Source organism: Danio rerio, chromosome 19 (assembly GCF_052040795.2).
Source record: "Danio rerio strain M-AB ecotype USA chromosome 19, GRCz13ab, whole genome shotgun sequence".
In the NCBI taxonomy this organism is placed as follows: Eukaryota; Metazoa; Chordata; class Actinopteri; order Cypriniformes; family Danionidae; genus Danio; species Danio rerio.
In genome coordinates this window covers 2,475,708-2,497,500 of record NC_141039.2, presented here as the reverse complement: position 1 = coordinate 2,497,500, position 21,793 = coordinate 2,475,708, and the positions used below count along the sequence as shown (strand labels likewise).

Below are 21,793 nucleotides of genomic sequence, written 5' to 3'. Positions count from 1 at the left end.
TATTAATAGCAGACCTGTAGATGTAACCTGTTGAATCTGATCTCCAGACACTGAAGATTTTCCTCAAACTAAAGCATCACAATCAGCAGAGACATGCAGGAGAAACAGCAGCTTCTGTGAGGCAAAAGCAGAGGCTGTGTGTGTGTGTATGTGTGTGTGTGGCTGCTGTCAGCTCTATTTATAGCTCAGTGATGTGTCCCCCATGTCGTCCTATGAGCAAACGATGTTGAGTATATTCTCTACCTGTTACCAAGAGCTCCAAACCCTTCTTTCAGACAAAATATGATACTAATTATTATGCATTTGCATCATAATTACAGGTACAGTAAGCTACAGTAATAAAATGCATCATGTACCCCACATTCAGAAGACAGATTCTCATGCAAAACTACTGTAATTAGCCTAATGACACACACCTGCATGCATATTGTACAGTACATTATGCCACTTATGAAATAAAGCAATCATAATAAAAAACAATAATACATTTAATCCAATTATATGATTCAAATACCATGAATTAAACACAATTATGCAACAGTACATCTATCTGTCTGTCTGCCTGTTTGCCTGCCTGCCTGCATATCTATCTATCTATCTATCTATCTATCTATCTATCTATCTATCTATCTATCTATCTATCTATCTATCTATCTATCTATCTATCTATCTATCTATCTATCTATCTATCTATCTATCTATCTATCTATCTATCTATCTATCTATCTATCTATCTATCTATCTATCTATCTATCTAAAGGTATAAGATTATCAGACACTCACCTGAAGAGCTGCTTATTTTGTTCCTGCTCGTTTGCGGGATGTTATAAGAGAGAATGCGAACACACTCTCTCACACACTCATTCATAAAAAAACGCACCGCGGATATTGCGCGCTCACGGTATCCGAGCGAGCGCGCGCGAGCTAAAAATAGCGAGCAGATGCAGTAGAAAAACCCCACACTGGCTGATTTTTACATCACTGTACTGTCTTATATTACTCAAGAGAAGCAGACAGGGACGTTTACATAATGCAGTGGGCGTGACACGATGTTGACTGTAAAACTGGCTTACTGAGGCGGATTTCAAATGTGATTGTAGAGCAACTTATTACTATTTAATATGGATTTTGATTCATACTTTAATTAGAGTATATTTAAAACAGACCTATTATGCAAATGCCACTTTTATAAAGAGAAAAAAAACAGCTTCAAATGCCAAAAATGAATTTATGTTATTATAATCAGACTTTATATACCCACATAGCAAAATATCTCTAGCCCATCTCCGGCCAATAGTATCTGGATGCAGCCGTTATGATGCAAGCACTCAGCAATGCAATCTCAGACACAATGCACTCAATGGAGTGAGTGATGTCACTGTGACGGGTAGGGTTAGGGGTGGGGTTTGGTGAGCGCATTCAAAAGCATTGGATGCAGCTCAGATTGCACTGCACCGAGTCTGCAGCTCTCGCTCTGGCCCACACAACCAGCTGTTGCTTGCCCTACATGCCGCAGTGAATTTCAGTACATGACTTGACCAAGTCTGGCTTCCAGACAAGGGCCAAACATGGACCATTCCTGGGCCAATTTAACAACCCTTAACTGGGCCAGATATGTTGGTGTGTCATGACTGCAATGAAATTGATAAACCCAAAAAGCCTTGCCTTTTAGGTGCGCTGTGGGTGTGCTTTTTCTTGAATCGACCTGATTGGTAGATTTTTTTTTTCCTTTATTCAAAAATAATTAAATGTGGGTCAAAGTGTTTTAAATGTGGGTCAAAATAGGCCAAACTTACATGGCCCACATATTCATTGTTAGCATCTGGGCCAAATACTACATTTGATATCTGGCCCAAGTGTGTGTGTGTGCCTTAAAATAGGTGCCACCTCTGCCAAATCCGGGTCATGTTTGGCCCACATGCTGTATGCCAGTGCCGGATGAATGCCTGCTGTGCCGGATTTATGCCAAATCTGGGCCAGAATTCTTTGCTAACAGTCTGCAGAAACACTTTGATTGACATTCTCCCTTTGTACGTGTCATCAGAGGGAGGAAGCCCCGCCCACTGGTGACCACCTCTCTCTCTCATTAGCATAGGACATTAGTCCTGTTTTTGATTCTGCCACTATGCTGATACACAGGCATCTGTAGCCCCACCCTTATTTTAAAAGAGCACAATCTCATTTGATTTTAAAGCGACAGTCACCAAAATGGCTCTATTAGGATCAAATCCTTACAGGGTCAGTTTTAAATAGTTAAATCAAGCAATATCTGTTGGGTATTTTGAGCTGAAACTAGTTTCTATCTAATAAGAGTACATTAAACAGTAATACTCTTAATCTTAGCCAAATTAGCCAGAGCTTAATGTGCCGAATATTTGCCAAAAGTGATCATATGCCTTAAGATAACTGGGCTGTATTTGTCATATCAAATTTGGGCCACTTTAGGCTCACAGCCACATTAGCCAGAGCTTTCGTCACATTCGCACGGGGCTTCAGCGCCAACGCTTGACTGAAGGCTTGTCTGAAGTTGGGGCTGAAGCGATCGTCATAGCAGCGTCAGCCAATGAAAGTCACCAATAGGCCACTGTCTAGCTGGTGTATTTGCATACAGCGATCTGATTGGCTGACGCTTCCGTCGGGGCTTGAAAAGTTGAGCTAGTCCCAACTTATGCAGCGAGCAACACCTCTGAAGTGACACCGACGGATCCACAATGCAGTTCGGCAACGCCTGACGTCACCCATTCAAAGTCAATGGGAAGCGTTAACGCTGAAGCCCCGTGTGAATGGGGCGTTACTGTGCCAAATATTTGCCAAAAGTTGCCCACATTTGTTTTATAATAGCAGGTTTACATTTGCACCTATATGTGGGCCATTTTGGGTTTAGACCCACATTACCATTAAATGACTATGCCACATTTTTGCCAACTGTGGCCCACATTTCTACTTTGTCATCTGGGCCAAATTTACCATTTTCCACATGGGCCACATCACAGTAGGTTCACATTCTGATTACATTTAGCCACAAGTGCCTAATCTCGGCCTTAAATGGCCCATATATGAATTGGAATCTTTGGCATCCATTTGCCATTGTGAAGGTGGGCCATTTCAGGCTTACCTTCATTTTGTCCGGGTCAGAAGAAGACCACCAGTGCTGCATAACTGCCCAAAGTGGCCCACATTTGAATACTATGTATACCACATTTGGCCCACTTCATTTTTAGTCTGTTAGTTTTAAGGTTTGAGGATGTGTATAATCCAGCGTACTCCAAAAAATGACAAAATTTGCTGTTTTTCTTTTCTTGTGTGTGTGTGTGATTTGGAGTAGTTGCTAAAAAGTCAAATTTAAAAAAAGAAAGAAAGAAACACTGATATATTTTTCCAGCTATGCAGAAGCCCACATGTTGAGAGATTTGGGAGAAGTTAAAACTGCTGTATCAGAGCTCGTTCAGCAAGAAAACAAATGACGCACGATTTGTGAACACATTTGATTGCGAATTGTTTTTTTCCACAAGCCAAGGCACGTTACTATGTATAGATCACAGAGACCAGACAGGGCCTGAGCTATTTAAATTTCCTGTAGATAATAAAGCACGAGTCACGGGTGAGAAAGGTGTGTGATCACTATGGCAAGCTGTATTAACATTTAATCTGCACACCCTGCTGAATAATCTTAATTTACGTCATTCTGCTGTTCACCATAATGGTGCTTATTATTTAGCTAAACTGTAAAACATAAATCAGGAGTTTTCCATATTTTCGTGATTTGTGTTTTTATTTCTCCCCATTTATGGTTTTGAATTGCATTATGGGAGCTTGATTTTTCCCCCAACAACTTTTAACCGCTTGAAAATTTTGTAAAAGTGACTTTTATAAACATTTTTGATAGTTTAAAGTGCTGTATTGTCTGTGCTTGTGCTGTATATTACGCTACAAAAACCTTGTAATAAATTGTCACATTTTCTGTTATTATACAGACTTATTTCTGTATGAATGAATGAATGAATGAGTGAATGAATGAATGAATGAATGAATTTACTTAACAGGGACAGTGCACAAAAATTAAATTAACCTCATAGAGGAAAGATGCATTGTGCCAGGTTTTAGCAGGATTGCTAATTTCCACCAGCAGTCCCTAAACAGGTTAAAATTAAAACAATAAAATCAAATGAATTAAAAAGTCAGTTTAAAATATTCAAACATAATCACAAATTATTTTACAAGTATTTATTTATTAAAAACTGTAAACTGTTACATTGATACTGGTACTTATGGTTATTTTAGTAGTAACTAGTAAAAAAAAAAAAAAAAAAGCTATATTTTCCATTGATTTGCTATATGGTGATCATGAGTTATCAGGATTTCAACTTTATTTTTGACTAGTGTGTATGTCCATAACTTGTTTACAGGGTATTCTGTTTTCGGTGTCATCTATTAATTTCTGACTTTTGATTGTTGTAGTAGTGCACAGTGTCTTTTAAATATTACTAAGCAGTCATTAAATAATACTTATTTAATAGACACTGATATCTTTTGGAATTATTATCCGTAGACATCTCGTTTTACTAATCAGATTTGCTTTATTACACAAATTAATTGGCTAGTTTAAATGGCCACTGTAGAGCTGAATTAAATTGAAAAATAATAATAATTATAAAATAAAAATAATAATAATTAATTAATTAATTAATTAACACTTATTGGTTGGTTAAATTTACCTTTTAAAGAAATATACTACATTAAGCCTATTAAAAACTCAAAATAACTTAAGACACACTTTCACATTACCTTCCTTAAAAAGTAACAAGGTAACACATTTAGTGAGTTTAGTGAGACATACGATTTTAATATATTATTTTAAAAGTAAATGTACACAATGGTAGTAGGATTAAAATATAAACTAGTACGGTTTATAAATTAAATATATATATATTAAAATGGCTTGCCATATATTCACACGCTGGCCAATCACGGGTTACGTTACAGGTAAACTTTTTGACTAGCGTGCCCACTCCACTACGAACTGTTAAGCTAGAATCCTGAGTAAAATACCATTAGAGAGAACGGCTAGCATTATAAATATTATTGTCTGTAAATCACTGTATGCAAAAACACTCAATAAAAATGAAATCTGCTTTAAACTGAGTAGTTATACGTTTATCAATAAATTGTAGTTTGAATGTGTTACGACATAGTTATTTTTCGCATAATAGAATCCCTCCAACCAATCAGTGAACGCGTTTTATACCACGTGACTTTCCCTCTGGCACGCTCCAGATAGTACGGTCTAGCTTTGCGTAGAGATTCTTTTATCGAGCTCGCGCTCATGGCGGCTGTAGGGAGGGCGCGCGCAGTCCTCAAGCGCCTCAGTTTGTGAACGTGAGAAGCAAGAAAAAAAACGTTAACAATGTGGCGGGGATAAACCGAACGCCCTCCGTGATTTACATTTTAAATAATGTTTGCAGAGGTAAGCCATCTTTTCACCCTCACTGTTCAGCCGTGTTTGTCTTTGCAGTCTATTTCCCGCTGGATTGAGCTGATGTTAGCTTAGCCGTGTGTTACCTGAACAGGTAAATAAACACTCACGCTGAAGCACACACGTACGCTCACAAACATGAACACATACGCGAGTTGTGTGAGGGATTATACACATTAATGCGGTGGGATTATATGTTTGTGAGCGCTGACAGCAAGTCTGCTGCTAGCTCAGCTAACATCAGCTGTTTGTGTGTATTTGCATCATGTAGACGTGTTTACACGGGTGGTGTGTGTGTGACAGCTGTGTGTATATGTGGAGGCGATGGGCTTTTGTGTGTTTTCAGCGTGTTTCAGCTTGTTTGTGTGGAGAATGGTTGAATATGACTGATGTATCGTGGCATGTGTGTGAAACTCTTGTTGATGTCGTGTGTGTCATTTAAGCATCCGATTGTGTATGTAACGTTACTCTAATCCACGTTACCTTGAATATGTCTGTTTTGTGTACATTTGACAGCTCAATTTTGCTAAACCTTGCAGTTTAGGACATGTCATAAAGTTTATAATGACATTTTTGGACTTATTTTGTTTGGTAAGTCTGTTATTTCTTTATCTGGTCGTATGTTTATATTAAAAGCTAATAGTATAGTGACATCTGTTTGAGCTATGAGTTTGCTTATGATGAGGATCATAGTTTCTAATTTTTATATATCGCATTTCTTTTATTTACATTCGATTAAATGTGTGTCGCATAAGTAAACACACTAAATTAGAAACAATTGGTGACCCAGAAACACAATTCATATGTAAAATTTGTGATATCATGTATGATCTTGAGGCATGGGCTGGTATTGGAATCTGACGGTATGATAACCTTGGATAAAATATCAGTTTCATAGTGTTTTGATTACTAAAATAAATTCTTTTTACATATCTGGGTAAAAAAAAAATCCCCTTTAAACACAATGTTTCATTTTAAGAAACATTTACAATATTTTAGAGCAGTAAACATGTTAGGCTAATAATTCATATGAATCATTGACTTCTGCTGCAGGGTTCAACGCTAGGAATTATTTCTACTGGCCCCAATCGGGCTAGTGGTACAGATTTTTACTTTCATTCATTCATTCATTCATTCATTTTCTTGTCAGCTTAGTCCCTTTATTAATCCGGGGTCGCCACAGCAGAATGAATCGCCAACTTATCCAGCACGTTTTTACGCAGCGGATGCCCTTCCAGCCGCAACCCATCTCTGGGAAACATCCACACACACTCTTACACTATGGACAATTTAGCCTACCCAATTCACCTGTACCGCCTGTCTTTGGACTGTGGGGGAAACCGGAGCACCTGGGGAAACCCATGCATTATTATGTTGATGGATCAAGCAAGAACAAGAAGCGAAAAGCATTTTAAACCTAGGTTTACAAATAAATGAAAAATAGAAATGTAGACAGTAATATACACTGATGTAATGAGCCGGTTTCTGAAATGAGTCTTTATTGTTGAGCCCTGTGCTGTCTTCATTAGTTTAAAAAACAGATTTCTTTACCATTTAAAATAGTATCTTTAGATATCTTTTCAGCTGGAGATACTCTTGTCCAAAAAAAAGGTAATAAAAATATCTTGCATATAGCAACGGTATAGCAAAAGTGTGGCAGTTTTAAAACCTTGAATTTTCCAAACCGCTGTATACCTTAAAACAGTTATTGTCCCATACCTAATGATCATAATTTGATTCTATATGTTTTTTATTTCAGTCTCATATATTGTAAACATCTGTTTTGCCTTTGTGGACCCAATACACACCTTTGTGTCAGTAGGTAAAGTTGGTGAAATTCAGTCTGTTTGTATTACACACTCTGTAGTTTAAATATCTGTGTGTGTACTATTAAGGTGACCAACTTTCACTTCTAAGCAATGTTTAAACCCATGCAAATGATGTGGTATAGTTGGTTGTGGAGGCGAGATAACAGTAGGGTTCTGTCATTTGTGTGTGGATGTGTCATTTCGGCCTCTGATTATAGAGTTTTAAAGTAAACTCCAGTTTGGGAGATTTAAGGCTATGCAAACATTGTTGTTGTTGTTGTTGTTGTTTTTGTTGTTGATGTTCAGATTCTAAATGTGGTTATGGAAATAAGCCGACCATCTGGTTGTGTTGCACTTGATTTTTATCATCTACTCATCATGTGCATATCAAATTTCACCTTTTAATCTGCTAATCAGGAATGATAGAAGTCAATAGAAAACAGTGTTGTGTGAATTGTGGGAACATGATCATTTAGTGAATGGGTGTGTGTTACCTTTTGCTTTAGCTTTAGGGAATAATTAAATTATTTGTGTGAATGTTATAGTTTAGTTAGTTATGAAGACAGACCTGATAACTGGCTGGAGTTCTAATGCCTCATGGGGTATTTTAGGGTATTTATCACACATGTATGATGTGAAAATAGCTTAAAGGGATAGTTCACACATAGAAAATGCAAATTTACTCACTGTTTAATCACACCGCATTCCATTAATAAGCTATTTTTTGAAAATGTTAGAAGCCTGTAACCATTGACTTTTGTAGTAATTGTTCTATGGAAGTCAATGGTTACAGGTTTCTAACATTTGTAAAAATATCTTCTTTCGTGCTCAATGCTATTAACATGTTAATTCATATTCTCACGGCTAAAGTGTTTTTTCAGTGCTAATGCTAAAACAAGCCACATGCTAATAGCACGGCTTTTTCAAACCACCATAAACTTTGCCTTCAAACTTTAATATCTAGTTGTGCATATGATGGATTAGTTATAATGACAGGCCTGATAACAGTCAGGATTTATGGTACTTTATGGGGGTATTTTAGGTTATTTATCACACATTTATGAAGTTAAAATCCCACACACTCTCACAAAAACTCAAATTTACTCAGTAGTATTTGTTCTGTTGAACTCAACAGTTCCTGGTTTCTAACATTTTTCAAAATATCTTCTTTTTTTTCAAAGGTTTGGAAACACTTGAGGGCTAGTAAGCAGTACGTAAAAGAAAATTGGTGAACTATCCTGTTTTTAAAAAGACAAATCTGGTAATAGATTGCGTCGTATGTTTAATAATAAAAATAATAATTCAAACAAAATCATGCAAGTTGTTGATATCTGGGTGTATTCCGTCACCTGATCTGACAGGTGGATGAGTCCAATCCTCTTTAGTCACCTGACCCACTGTAAGAACATCCACACGTGTCTCTTCTGGCATTCGTCTCTTTGCGTTTTAGGGCTGGACCTCGAAGTTAATGTTTTCCTTCAGATGCTTTACTGTCCCCGTGAACCAGAGTTTCAGGTCAGCCTGCTGCGACACGTGACTCGCGGATCTTTTAATTTGTTTACATTAAATAAAACATTTTATCTAAAGGAATGTAGTGCACAGTATGCTCTTTTCATGTTTACTTTGTTCCCTCCGCTTTACAGAAAAGTGCTTAATTGTAAGACGTATACAGCTGGGGTTTGTGTGTCAGCAGTGGCATGCAAAACTGTAAATGGGCATCACTTGACTAGGAGTCAGGCTCGGATTACCACACGGGCAGCTCAGTTCACCTGTGTGCACAAACTATCCCAGCATGTAGGGCACGCTCTCTGCGTGTGCCCTGTTTATGCCTGTCGGATCTGTCTGATATATCCTTGTGTAAATCTCATTACTAAAACTTTGGGAAGCTCCTGGTTATGTGTTAATTAGCTGTGTGTTATTATCTAATACCGGCAGGCTGTTAGTTCACAGTTACACCATGTAACCTGTGAATTGAAGGAAGGTGTTTGTGCTGATGGGTATTTAGAAGTGGATATGAGATGTTGTTTTGTTTTTGTTGCATATTAATTATATTTCGAACATGATCAGGATTTCTGCTTCTCTTAATTATTTATGTATTATTTGTAATTAATCCAAGCATACACTTCTGACAAAAGTGTTGTGGCGGATCCCAGTTGTAAGAGCAACAAATAATAACTTGACTTTGAGTTGATCACTTGGAAAAGTGTCAGAAGGTGGATTTTTTTGAATTATTTGTTGATCTGCATCCCAATCATCACAAATACTGCAGAAGACTTGCTGGAACCAGCATGGACTCAAGATTCTAAGAGAAATCAGTCAAGTTTGGTGAAGGAGAAATCATGGTTTGGGGTTACATTCAGTATGTGGGCGTGCGAGAGATCTGAGAAGTGAATGGCTACACCAACAGCCTGAGGTATCCACACATTTGTGCTGCCCATTACATTACAAACTACAGGAGGGGGACAATTCTCCAACAGGATAGCACTCCTCATACTTCAGCCTCCACATCAAACTCCTGAAAGCAAAGAAGGTCAAGCTGCTCCAGGATTGGCCAGCCCAGTCACCAGACATGAATACTATTGAGCATGTCTGGGGTGAGATGGAGGAGAAGTTGAAGATGAATTCAAATGATGTTGATAAACTCTGGGATCCTGCAAGAACACTTTTTTTTGCCATTCCAGATGACTTTATTAATCAGTGATGTGAGTCATGTCAGAGATGTATGGATGCAGTCCTCCAAGCTCATGATGGAGTCAGACACAATATTCATTCTGTCTCCACTGCAGCAGGACTTTATATTCTATACTGGACATTATTTCTGTTCAGTGATGAGACTTTAGTCTAAGCAGAGACAGACCTTACTGTCCTAATTAAATCATTCAAAATCAAGTCATGATCATATTTTATTTTGGTAAAATAAGTGTTATCTAGAGGCCTTTGCCTTTCATATAAGCCACTTCTGATAGCAAATGATCAACTAGAAGTCAAGTTATTATTTGCTGTTCCTAAAACTTAGATCACGTAGTGTATGTGTGGTTGCTGAATTAATTAATTTATGTGACCTCTGGATAGGGATGGGCATTGTTAAGGTTTTAACGGTATTACTACTTTTATCAATACCACTTATCGGTTTGAACTTTAACGGTTCTCTTATCTGTACTTTCTGTAGTGTTTTATATATTTATATAACTAATTGAAAAGAATTAACAAAACTTTTTTTTTACATTAAAAACATAATAATAAAATAAAGCAAAACCATTAATAGTAAAACAAATAAATAACATTTTTCCTGTAAAAGAATGTACAACAGTTTGAAGGAAAATAACTCAATTTTTAACCATTCTTCTGGAGAAAAATCAACTGTTTGCCTTTTCTGGCAGAGGTCGGGATGTTTTTTAGTTTCTTGTGCTCCCTGCAGTTGAAAAATTCCCTCTTTTATTTGCAAAATGCAGTTTAATAATCAGATCATCTTTATGATTTTTTTATTAACACTAGGGTTGGGCCGATAGACGAAGCCATCGTCCATCGGCGATGGCCGACGGACATCACGATGGTGAGCCAGCATCGAGATCCTCCGCCCCGCCCCAGTTGCAAATCCACTCGCGAAAAATACACACTCGGGTCCCATTTACACTAATAGGTCTTCGTTTTTAAATGGCATTTTAGAACGAAAAATGGAACGAAAACAATCCACATCCACACTGGCGTTTAGCATTTCTGAGCAGCCCTCCTTCCACACTACCGCTGAAAACGCACATCACGTGACAACACACACACATTCACACACAGGCACACACACACTGTCATGCAATCTAGACAGCGGTTCCAGGCAGTCAGCGGGTCAGTAGACTGCTTCAATCTTTCACTTTCACACTTGTACTTAGTCATTTTAGCGAACACCTCAGATACTGTTGGCTGGTTCCTGTTGGTTGTGCACCTTTTTTTTTACCGACGCTATTATAACGACACGGATCACTCTAGCTATTCAGGCCTGTTCACGAATCCCGCAGAAAAAGGGATTGACAGGTGGGAGTTATGTGTGTAACTTATTTGTTCACGAGCACAAGCATTTCACATGTGAGATTGCCAACTGTGCAGACACATACTGCAAATTACAAAAGGTTTGTCAGTTAAATTATGCTACTGTAAGTAATGATTATTCAGCAAAAATTATCCTGTACCGCTAGCAGAACCGTTAACGTCAGAGCTTATCGATACCAAGTACCAAAGTACCAGGTTTCGATACCCATCCCTACCTCTGGCCTTATAACACTTGAAGAAGCTTTTTTCAGTTTTACAATTTGAGAAAGAGAGAAGAGGTGTAATAAAGCATAACTGTACATTGTTTGTTATTAGGATTGCACAGTTTAGCGGTACTATGGCAGGGTTCAACCATAGACTGTAAAATATATGGACGTAGTGTCCGTGACGTCACCCATAGGTTTCTGAAGAGCGCAAAAAAAGCCATAAGTAGGCGCGGCCAACCGTCGCCATTTTGGTCACGCGTCATCACACCCACGGCGGGATACCAAACAAGGGCAAAGAGGCGGAGAGTGAGCGGAGCTACAGACACCTGCTAGCATTTAGCTTGGACCTGGTTCAGACACTTTACTTTGGGAGAAATTCTTAATACTTTATCACCTGTGACTCGTTTGTGTTCTGACCACTTGTGCTTTGTCGTACACTATATCAATAAAGTGTTTAGACTTTTAAACACACACTGCTGTAATACATTGAGCCACTAAACATTGTTCTTATGACGTTTTTCAACAGGAGGAAAACGCGAATTACATCCAAACACTTCAGATATAGTCTGTGTTAGTTAATGTAAGACTATTGATGAAATCCAGCATAACACTGTATGACAACGCTTCAGATGACTGTTCTAGAGCCCACAGCTAATCAATCTGACAGATTCTGCAGTGCATTACAGCTTTAAATATAAATATAAACGATAAATGATCTTAAATAAAACAAATACATGTATAGAGATGGTATATAAGTATATAACTTTACTCACATGGGAGACGGAGGCCACGTGAATGGTTTGTGAGCTCAATTAAGTGCACTCAGCATGCCATGCCATCTAATAATTGTAGGAAACAAGTCCAAAAGGCAGTTGACTGTGTAAAGTCACATAAAACAACACAGAAATACGATAAATATGCCGAGATCAGTGGCTAATCTGCAGGATTCAGCTGAGGTGACGTGACGGCGACCAGCGAGACCTAGCTGTCACTCAAGTGGCCACTCCCTTAATTATGCAAACTTAATATAACTTAATATAAAGGAAACGGATGAGTTATAAAAAAATTCACCCCCTCACAGTTGTCATGAAGGGTAATATTAGCAGTATTAACCAAAATCTTTTTTTGTAGCAGGCTGTAAACACCTTTTTTTTTGCTGTAAAGTTGGCCAGTCTAACAGTGGGCTCAATTGAAATTTGCTCTGTTTTGGAGTCAGGAGCGGCCAGGACTAGTGGAATTTCGGATGAATTGCAGTTTTAGTTACTTCCGTATTGGCTTCCTGAGGGAGAGCGGGAGGTTGCCGCTTGGGTTCAACGCTAAGGATTTTTTCTACTGGCCCAATCAGACCAGTGGTTCAGATTTTTACTTGCCCTGCCAATATTTTCACTGGCTTCACCAAAAAAAAGTTAATAGTTATTTCCTAGCCACAAATTCAAAAAAAAAAATGTCAAAATGTTTGTAAATCTAGAATTTAACTATTTAAAAAAATGTTAATAAATGTATAATGAAAAAAAGATGGCTGACCCGCCAAACTGAAGGCAAACTGTAAAAAACATCACTTCATTTTTTTTAGTCGTGGTGTATCCTCGTAAATATCTGCTTCCAAGACGTTAGAAACAAATGTTTTCCTTTAGCATCATCTTTAGAAGTTGCCGTCATGTTGCTGTCTCTTCGCTGTACTGATTGATACTGAAAAAATTAACGTGTCGTGCTCGCAACATCCAATCAGATAAGACGAACCGAGTAGCTAGCATTTGAAGACTTGAAAACACAAACTGTTTCTCGATTCTAAGACTGAATTTGCACAAAATTGACAAATAGTCAGAGGCACATTAAACTTTAGTGACAAGGCAACAGTGTGACAATCAGCTCTGTAACGATCCTGTTTACTGTCCCGAGCACCTCACACGCTGGTCCTCCGGCAGTCCTTATTGTTGAGCCCTGTTTGGTTATCACATTAAATACGTAATAATAAAATAAAGTTGTTAATTCTGTTTAATTAGTTTTTCTTAAAAACACTACAAAAGTACAGATAAGAGAACCAATAAAGTACCAAACCGATAAGTGATATCAATGTAAGTACTAATGCTGTTAAAACCTTAAAAATACCCTTCCCTAGTCTTGGGTTTTTACTGTGTTCTCTGTAAGTGCAGAAAGCATAGATCTGGATTACACACACACTCATCGTTTAGTCTCAGGGCAGCGGCGCTCGAGCCTAGGGTATTTGCACTGCTCTTAAAATAGACCTCTGTGACCAGCCTGAATTAAATGGTGAAGCCTGATGAGTTTTGTGCAAGATCACACACGAAACCTTTGGGAATTCTTAAGATCCTCCTCAGTGCTGATGATACACCATCCAACTTTATAGGCTCAGCTCGTGTGTTATGACCTTAGCTAGGGATCATGTTCTCGTATGTAGGCCAACAGTAGTAGGCACTGCCATGCAGCTCAACGTCAATGAATTTTCGCGGTTTGCAAAGGAGGAGCTTGCTTCACGGGAGGTGATTGAATGACAGTCGCTGGATAATAATCTTAACTCAAAGTCTTTGCTGACCCGGTCTGCGAGGACACTGCAGGACAGTATGAGATCAGCGCTGTTAAGAGACCTATAAACGTTACAGCTTTACACCTTCCTGTCTCCTTCGCAAGCCTTGTATTCGAGAAACGAATGATTTATTTCTAATGTCATAATGCCGTTTTGTGTGTATCCTCAAAAACTGCCACCGGATGGAGATTATGTCGACCTCGTGATCTTCTGTAATGGTGAAACATGTTAAAGGTAAAACTGGATTATTGTGTGTTTGACCACAAAGAGTGCAGCTTTGGTTTTGTAGCCTGACGTGGGTTGTAATCTGCTTTTATCTTCTTTAGAGGTTAGTTTGGTCGCGATAAGGACTGAAACATATTATTCAGAGCACGTGGAAAACTCCCCACAGCCAAGGACGTTTCACAAACAGTTTGACTGTATGTATATTTGTGCAAATCTCTCTTTTTTTATGAAATAGCTCTGATAAAATCAGTAAATGTTGATTTTTCTCGCCTGAGCTTTGTGTAAATAATGTAAGGGTTCACTTTGGTTTTTGGCACGGTTGCGTTCAATTTGGTTTCCCTCGTGTTTTATATCTTTCTCCTCTCCTGTGTTCTGATGATGTTTACGTGTGTTGGCTGAGGCCAAATGCAAGTTCATTGCACTTTATCATTGAGATAAGAACAAGGCTTTTAACTGTACGCTACCTAACAAAAGTCTTGTCGCCTATTCAAGTTTTAGGAAAGACAAATAATAACTTGACTTCTAGTTGATTGTTAGGTATCAGAAGTGGCTTATATGAAAGGGAATGGCCTCTAGATTACGTTTATTTTACCAAAATAAAATATAATTATGCCTTGTTTTTGAATGATTTAATTAGGACAGTTATGCTGTGTTCACACCATACGCTATTCGTGCGTAAACACGAAACAGCCACGTGAACATTTGAGTTTACTCTCTTCATTCGCGCGTCAAACCCCGCTTCATTTGTGCGTTAAATTCACTTCAGAACAGATGCGGATTCCTGTGATTGGCAGAGCTTCTGTCTGGCCCGTGACTCTAGCTTCGTTGCTAAATGGCTAACATGGATTTTATGAAGAAAATAACAGTGTTTATGTGCTTTATGAAGACTGAAAACAGCATCGATACATTTAGGGGCGTGTCTGAGTCAACTAGATCCTTTCAGAGGTGCATCCGGCTCTGTGAGCTTATAAACTCCTCCAGAAACTGAACCTGGATGATGGAGGCTTTCAGCAGTGCTTCTGACTGAGCCGAGCCCAGTTAGATAAACTGTTGTCGTTGTCGACTGGAGGATTTTCCCCAGGACACCAACAACAGGTCCTACGTCACCATCACGCCCCCACAAGAGCAGGCTCCTAAATGGTTAACACGGCGCGAAAGTCCACTTAAGTTCAGAATTTTTTTTTTTTTAATGTATTTAATGTATGTACATGCAGTATGTCTATTCGTGCGTTTGCATTGACTTAATATGTAAATTACTCGCGCTTGATGCTTTTTCTGCGTCTGGTTTGAAAACAGCATCATAAAGTCTGACTTTGCTTGAACAAAAGTCTTGTCACTGAACAGAAATAATGTCCAGTATAGAATATAAAGTCCTGCTGCAGTGGAGACTGTGGAAATATAAATTTCTATCAACTAATTCCAAATGAACAATAATCTACGTACAACTGAAAAGTTATATTCTCTGGTTTTTAATTATATAATTTCATTAACATCCCAGCTAGGAAGGACATTAACCTTTTGTCTTTCTGATAACAGGCTAAGCCAATGTAATGCAAATTGTCAGTTTCACAGCATGGGGTGTCTATTGTTTTCTCTTTTCGATCAAATGGTCAGGCGGTTTCTGTCTCCAGAACATGATGAGATTAGACCTGAGAAGCAGTTTACCCTGCCGACCACAACCCTTAATTTGCATACTTTGTTTAGCTATATCCCCTCCTCCTAAGAACACAATATAGCCATGAAATCTTTGTCTTAATTCAGACTAATTCAGACTTGTGTGAGACTTGTGAGAGACTTGTAAAAGAACTTGCAGACTGCGGACCTCTAGTAGGCTCTTGCAGACACGGACATCTTAAAGACGCTGTATGACTGCAGATTAACCAACACGTCTCAATAAAGGAATTCTGCTTGTTTCGAGTCTCCTGGACTGGGTTCTCTCTTCTTCTTTTCACTCATTTATTTTTTTTTTACAACAAGACAGAATGAATATTTTGTCTGACTCCATCATGAGCTTGGAGGACTACATCCATACATCTCTGACATGACTCAAATCACTGATTAATAAAGTCATCTGGATTGGCAAAGAAAGCGTTCTTGCAGGACTCCCAGAGTTTATCAAGACTCTTTGTGTTCATCTTCAATGCTTCCTCCTTCATATTACCCCAGACATGCTCAATAATGTTCATGTCTGGTGACTGGGCTGGCCCATCCTGGAGCACCTTGACCTTCTTTGCTTTCAGGAGCTTTGATGTGGAGGCTGAAGTATGAGAAGGAGCGCTATCCTGCTGGAGAATTGCCCCTCTTCTGTAGTTTGTAATGTAATGGGCAGCACAAATGTGTTGATACCTCAGGCTGTTGATGTTGCAGATCTCTCGCACGCCCCCATACTGAATGTAACCCCAAACCATGATTTTTCCTTCACCAAAATTGACTGATCTCTGTGAGAATCTTGGGCCCATGCGGATTCCAGTAGGTCTTGTGCAGTATTGGTGATGATTGGGATGCAGTTCAACAGATGATTCATGTGAAAAGTCCACCTTCTGACTCTTTTTCAAGTGATCAACTAGAAGTCAAGTTATTATTTGTTGCTCTTACAACTGGGATCCACGACAAGACTTTTGTCAGGTAGTGTTTATAGAATCTGGTTCTTTTTAATGTTAATCTTTTACCATAACGTCGTTTATCATTATAATAGATGTCAGTCTGTCTGTCCTCCTCAAACAAGTGTGAAAAAGCATTTGCTTTGGCTATTTATTATGTAAAATATAAATGCTACTATTTAGTGTTTACTTATATGCCAGTTTTTTTCTGCATAGATAGTTATGAGGTGACCACAATCACATTTTGTACACTGAAAAAGCCAATTCATTGGATTTACTACATTTTAAGGTAATTTATATAAGCTGAATTTAAACAAATTAAGTTGAACATTACTAAATTGAACTTGTTTGTTTATATTCAGCCCATATAAATTGTTTGCAACCACTACCTTTAAAAAAATGTAGTAAATCCAGTGCATAATTTTTCTTTCAGTGTACCAACTCCTCCACCTTTTTACAAAAATTAGTCGTAGTTACTGACAAACGCCAAGTGATCTCAAGCACTGTTCATTTAATATTAGTATTGTTTTAAATAAGGATTTTTTAACTTTATTAGATAACTAATTTTGCATAATTTTAGTTAGCAATTAGCAAAAAAAGTTTTGGATTGTGGAGCAAGGAAAACCCCTGTTATTTGGTTTCTCTGTTGTTGTGCAGAGGGGAAATTTAGAATATGTGTTGCTCTCCATTTCCACAGGGAAGGTTGAATGTTCATACTTCAGAAAGAGCAATCAGAGCATCTATGTATAGGACTTTTCAAGACATTATTTACCACTCAAATAATAAAAAAATTGTTTTATATATTATATTTTAATAATATAATCTAATACTGGTAAAGATAAAAAAACAGAACGTTGTACAGAAGTTTTTTTTTTTCACAATTTTAAGCTTTTTTGTTGTTGTCATTTTTGTCAAGTGTATTATTCAGAAATTAACTAATGATCTAAGGAATAAATATATCAAACAGTCTGGAATGATGTGAGAGTGAATAAGCTGACATAAGCCTGTCACAGTTTCTTTTTTGAGTAAATGATTTCTCAAATCAGTCACATGATTTTCAGCCACTGGCCAATAAAACAATCCCACAGACCTAAGCTAGTTCTAGAGATAAAAATATAACAAAATTAGTGGACTAGAGGAATTAGTGAGAAATGATCTCTAACACTGAGTTTTTTGTTGTTTTTGTTGTTGTGATTGCATATACTAAACAGTGTTCATGTACACAGAACTGAACTTTTTATTTTACTTTTTAAAATTTCTATGCAGTATGTACTGAACTGAGCATCTAGTTCTTAATGAAGTATTTTAATACACACCAGAGTTGTGTCTGTCTTATATTACACATGCAATATTAACCAACTAAGCCGAGCAAGAAATCACAGGTAAAGATGCATGAGCTTTGACTCGATTGTGTTGCCAGATCTCCATAAAAAAATCAAACAGGTACAAATTCATAATAATGACATAATAACTATATTGCTACTTGTATCCTCCCTATACTATATTGCTACCTGTAATTTAATATCTCTAAAAAAACAAGTAGATTTTTTTTATCCATACCTTAACAAAAAGCCTGAAAACACTTAGTAGTAAATGAACGTGGCAACTACACTCTGTGATTTGGCCTTTCAAATGTAAACAAACTACAACACGTCTTGGGTTTAATTCAAATAGCAAAGCAAGGGTTTAATCCGGTAGTAATAAATTGTTCAAAAATGAATATGGAGAATGTAAATAGCAATAAAACACAGTAAATTTACTGTTTCGTTTGCAACCTAAATTATAATTTAGGGTGTTCACATTTAAATGTGGATGTTCTGACTTAAAGAGAAAGCTCACCCAAAAGTAAAATTTACTTACTATTTACTCACCCTCATGTGCTTTCAAACTTTTATGAGTTTCTTTATTCTGTTGAACACTAAAGAAGATATTTTGGTGAGCTGAAAACCTGTAACTATTGACTTCTATAGTAGGAAAAACAAATACCATGAAAGTCAATGGTTACCGATTTTTAGCATTTTTCTAAATATCTTCATTTGTGTTTAACATAAACAAGTAAAGGATGAGTAAATGATGACAGATCCCAAATTTTTGGGTGAACTGCCCCTTTAACTCTGTGTGTAAAGGCTGATGTTTTAGCTGGAATAGTTTGCCGGCAGCTGATCTGCTGTCCTGTGACACGCCACTTGTGTGAAAGCCTGTTTGTTCATCTCTTTAATAACACACATATGCATTGTGTCTGTGGTGTAGAGCAGTCTCTAGAATGCAGCAGCAGCATCCAGAGTGGGTTTGTTTTGCTGTTTGACCAAATCCATGGCCTGTCAGCACTATAAATGATCTGCTGTGTGCGGAGCCGTTCAACAGGTCAGAGGTCAGGGAAAAGTTTTGTGCTTGAGGAATGAATCACAGAGGTTAAATAACAGCTTTGAGATGAGTTGCCAGACTTTTACATGTTATTCTTGACATGACATAACAGGAATAGACCATCTGATTTATATGTGAAGTGACTAAACATCAAGTCAGTATGATTCGCCCTCTTGTGAATTGTTTTTTTCTTTTTCAAATATTTCCCAAATGATGTTTAACAGCAAGGGATTTTTCAGAATGGCTAATAATTGGATAATTAGTTTAATAATTTGACCTTAAAATGCTTTTTAAAAAATTAAAAACTTCTTCTATTCTTGCCGAAATAAAACAAATAAGACTTTCTCCAGAAGAAAAAACATTATCAGACATACTGTGAAAATTTCGTTGCTTTGTTAAACAACATTTTTTACAAAATATTTAAAAATTAAAAAATCAAAAGGGAGCTAATAATTCTGACTTCCACTGTATGTCTAAAATCATAGCAATCTTGATTTTGTTCAGTATTTCTTTGCACTATTTTTGCATGTTTTTTCATGTACTTCAGCCGTTTAGTTCTCCCATGCTTTTGTTATTTCCCCAAAGGACTTTTTTTGCATTTCCAGAGTTCTCAGAAGAGGAAGTTGTCATAGCTCACTGGAACAGGAAATCAAAATAAAACTTTCTATGACTTCACAAAAAGTCAGAAACAAATATCAAGAGACTGATTTCTAATTTGCCTTCACCACTCCATTAGCTTTTTTCCATTTTGTTAAAATTGCTCGCACAGTAGCATAACTAGTTTCCTGAAAGAATATCATTATGAATGTAAATATATGTAACATGAATACATATATATATATATATATATATATATATATATATATATATATATATATATATATATATATATATATATATATATACATACAGTTGAAGTCAGAATTATTAGCCCCCCTAAATTATTAGACCGTTTGTTTATTTTTTTCCCCAATTTCTGTTTTATAGAGAGAAGACTTTTTCAACACATTTTTAATCATAATAGTTTTAATAATTAATTTCTAATAACTGATTTATTTTATCCTTACCATGATGACTGTAAATAATAATTTACTAGATATTTTTAAGACACTTCTGTACAGCTTAAAGAGACATTTAAAGGCTTAACTTAGTTATTTTAACTAGGCAGGTTAGGGTAATTAGGCAAGTTATTGTATAACAATGGTTTATTCTGTAGATTATCAAGAAAAAATATAGCTTAAAGGGGCTAATAATTTTGTCCCTAAAATAGTGTTTAAAAATTAAAAACTGCTTTTATTCTAGCTGAAATAAAACAAATAAGACTTTCTCCAGAAGAAAAAATATTATCAGACATACTGTGAAAATGTCCTTGCTCTGTTAAACATCATTTGGGAAAAAAAAAAAAAAAAAAAAAAAAAAAAATATATATATATATATATATATATATATATATATATATATATATATATATATATATATATATATATATATATATTTTTTTTTTTTTTTTTTTTTTTTTTTTTTTAATTTTTTTGCTAGGGATTTGCTATGGTAATGACTGTGGAAATGCATCATCACAGTCTACGAAAAAGTCCATGGACACTTGATCATATTTCTGGCTAATGTTTATTTAACACACTTCAGTTGAGCACCATACTCCAGGACTGACCGTGTGTGTGTGTCTGTGTGTGTAGTCTGCTCGGGAGAAGGAAGGGAAGGGCACTGATTGGGTCACTGAGTTTCCTCTCCTGGCAAAAACAGGAAACCTGGCCATTGGACACATTCTGTCACATTCTCTCCCCTCATCTGTGTCATCTCAAATGTATTTCTCCCTTAAATCTTGAAAAAAGAAATCTGCTCAAAGCAACAGTGGTGGTTGTAGTTTTTTTGGTTCTCTGTTGTGATGAAAATGATCATCTGGAACCAAATGCAGCTAGCCAATTTGAGTTGAAAAGTAATTGCAATTAATAGAAAGATAGTCTGATCACTGATCTGTGCATAAAAGTATCAAATAGTAATATTCATATGCAAGCTTAAGACAATATTAGGTACTAGAACGTTCGTTCGTTCATTCCTCTGTCTTTGTCCAGTTTTAAAGTCACCATAAAATACAATATTGCATATTGAAATACAAAACTGCATTATTCATTATAATGTTTTATTAGTGTACATCCATCATCATTTTTTAAATAAAGTGTCTTTTTATCTTCCCCTTTAGTGGCATCTCTTCTCTGAGTGGAGCAAAGGACAGGATCAGCCTGTCAATCATATGATATCCATAACAGTACAGTCTTTTCATTGAGTTTGTCTCTGTGTGTGTTTTTCAGGCCAGTCTGTCCATCTGGGGATGGGGGGGTCTGGGAGTCGTCCTCTTCCTCATCTCATTTGGACCTTTTGCCATCTTCTATCTGGCCTTCTACATCCTCTGCTTCATTGGCGGGTAAGTGAATGATAAACAAGGCTCAAACTCCTTCAAAGTGTCTCTGTAAAACCTGTAGATGCTTCAGTATGATGATGCTGTCTCTCTCTCT

The 21,793-nt window shown here is 37.0% G+C and overlaps 3 protein-coding genes across 16 annotated transcripts in view; 1 reads left to right on the top strand and 2 right to left on the bottom strand.

Moving 5' to 3' along the window:
- LOC100332699 (histone deacetylase 9-B) overlaps window positions 1-883 on the bottom strand; it is a 58,817-nt gene extending 57,934 nt beyond the window's left edge. The window contains exon 1 of the mRNA XM_087295192.2: window positions 784-883. The gene's annotated coding sequence lies outside the window, so the exon portion shown is untranslated. The remainder of the gene's footprint in view (window positions 1-783) is intronic.
- A 4,416-nt stretch (window positions 884-5,299) lies between these two features.
- The window catches only part of snx13 (sorting nexin 13), a 53,212-nt gene continuing 36,718 nt past the window's right edge, over window positions 5,300-21,793 (top strand). For all 14 annotated transcript variants that reach the window (XR_015945295.1, XR_015945296.1, XR_015945291.1 and 11 more), the window contains exons 1-2: window positions 5,300-5,464; window positions 21,590-21,702. Coding sequence is in view for 4 of the 14 variants with exons in the window: in XM_087295172.2 (XP_087151298.1) it covers window positions 5,453-5,464; window positions 21,590-21,702 (125 nt within the window). In the remaining 10 variants the exon portion in view is untranslated. The remainder of the gene's footprint in view (window positions 5,465-21,589; window positions 21,703-21,793) is intronic.
- Window positions 11,674-21,793, bottom strand: part of dennd3a (DENN/MADD domain containing 3a) — a 400,395-nt gene continuing 390,275 nt past the window's right edge. Inside the window, exon 20 of the transcript XR_015945288.1 lies at window positions 11,674-12,831. The gene's annotated coding sequence lies outside the window, so the exon portion shown is untranslated. The remainder of the gene's footprint in view (window positions 12,832-21,793) is intronic.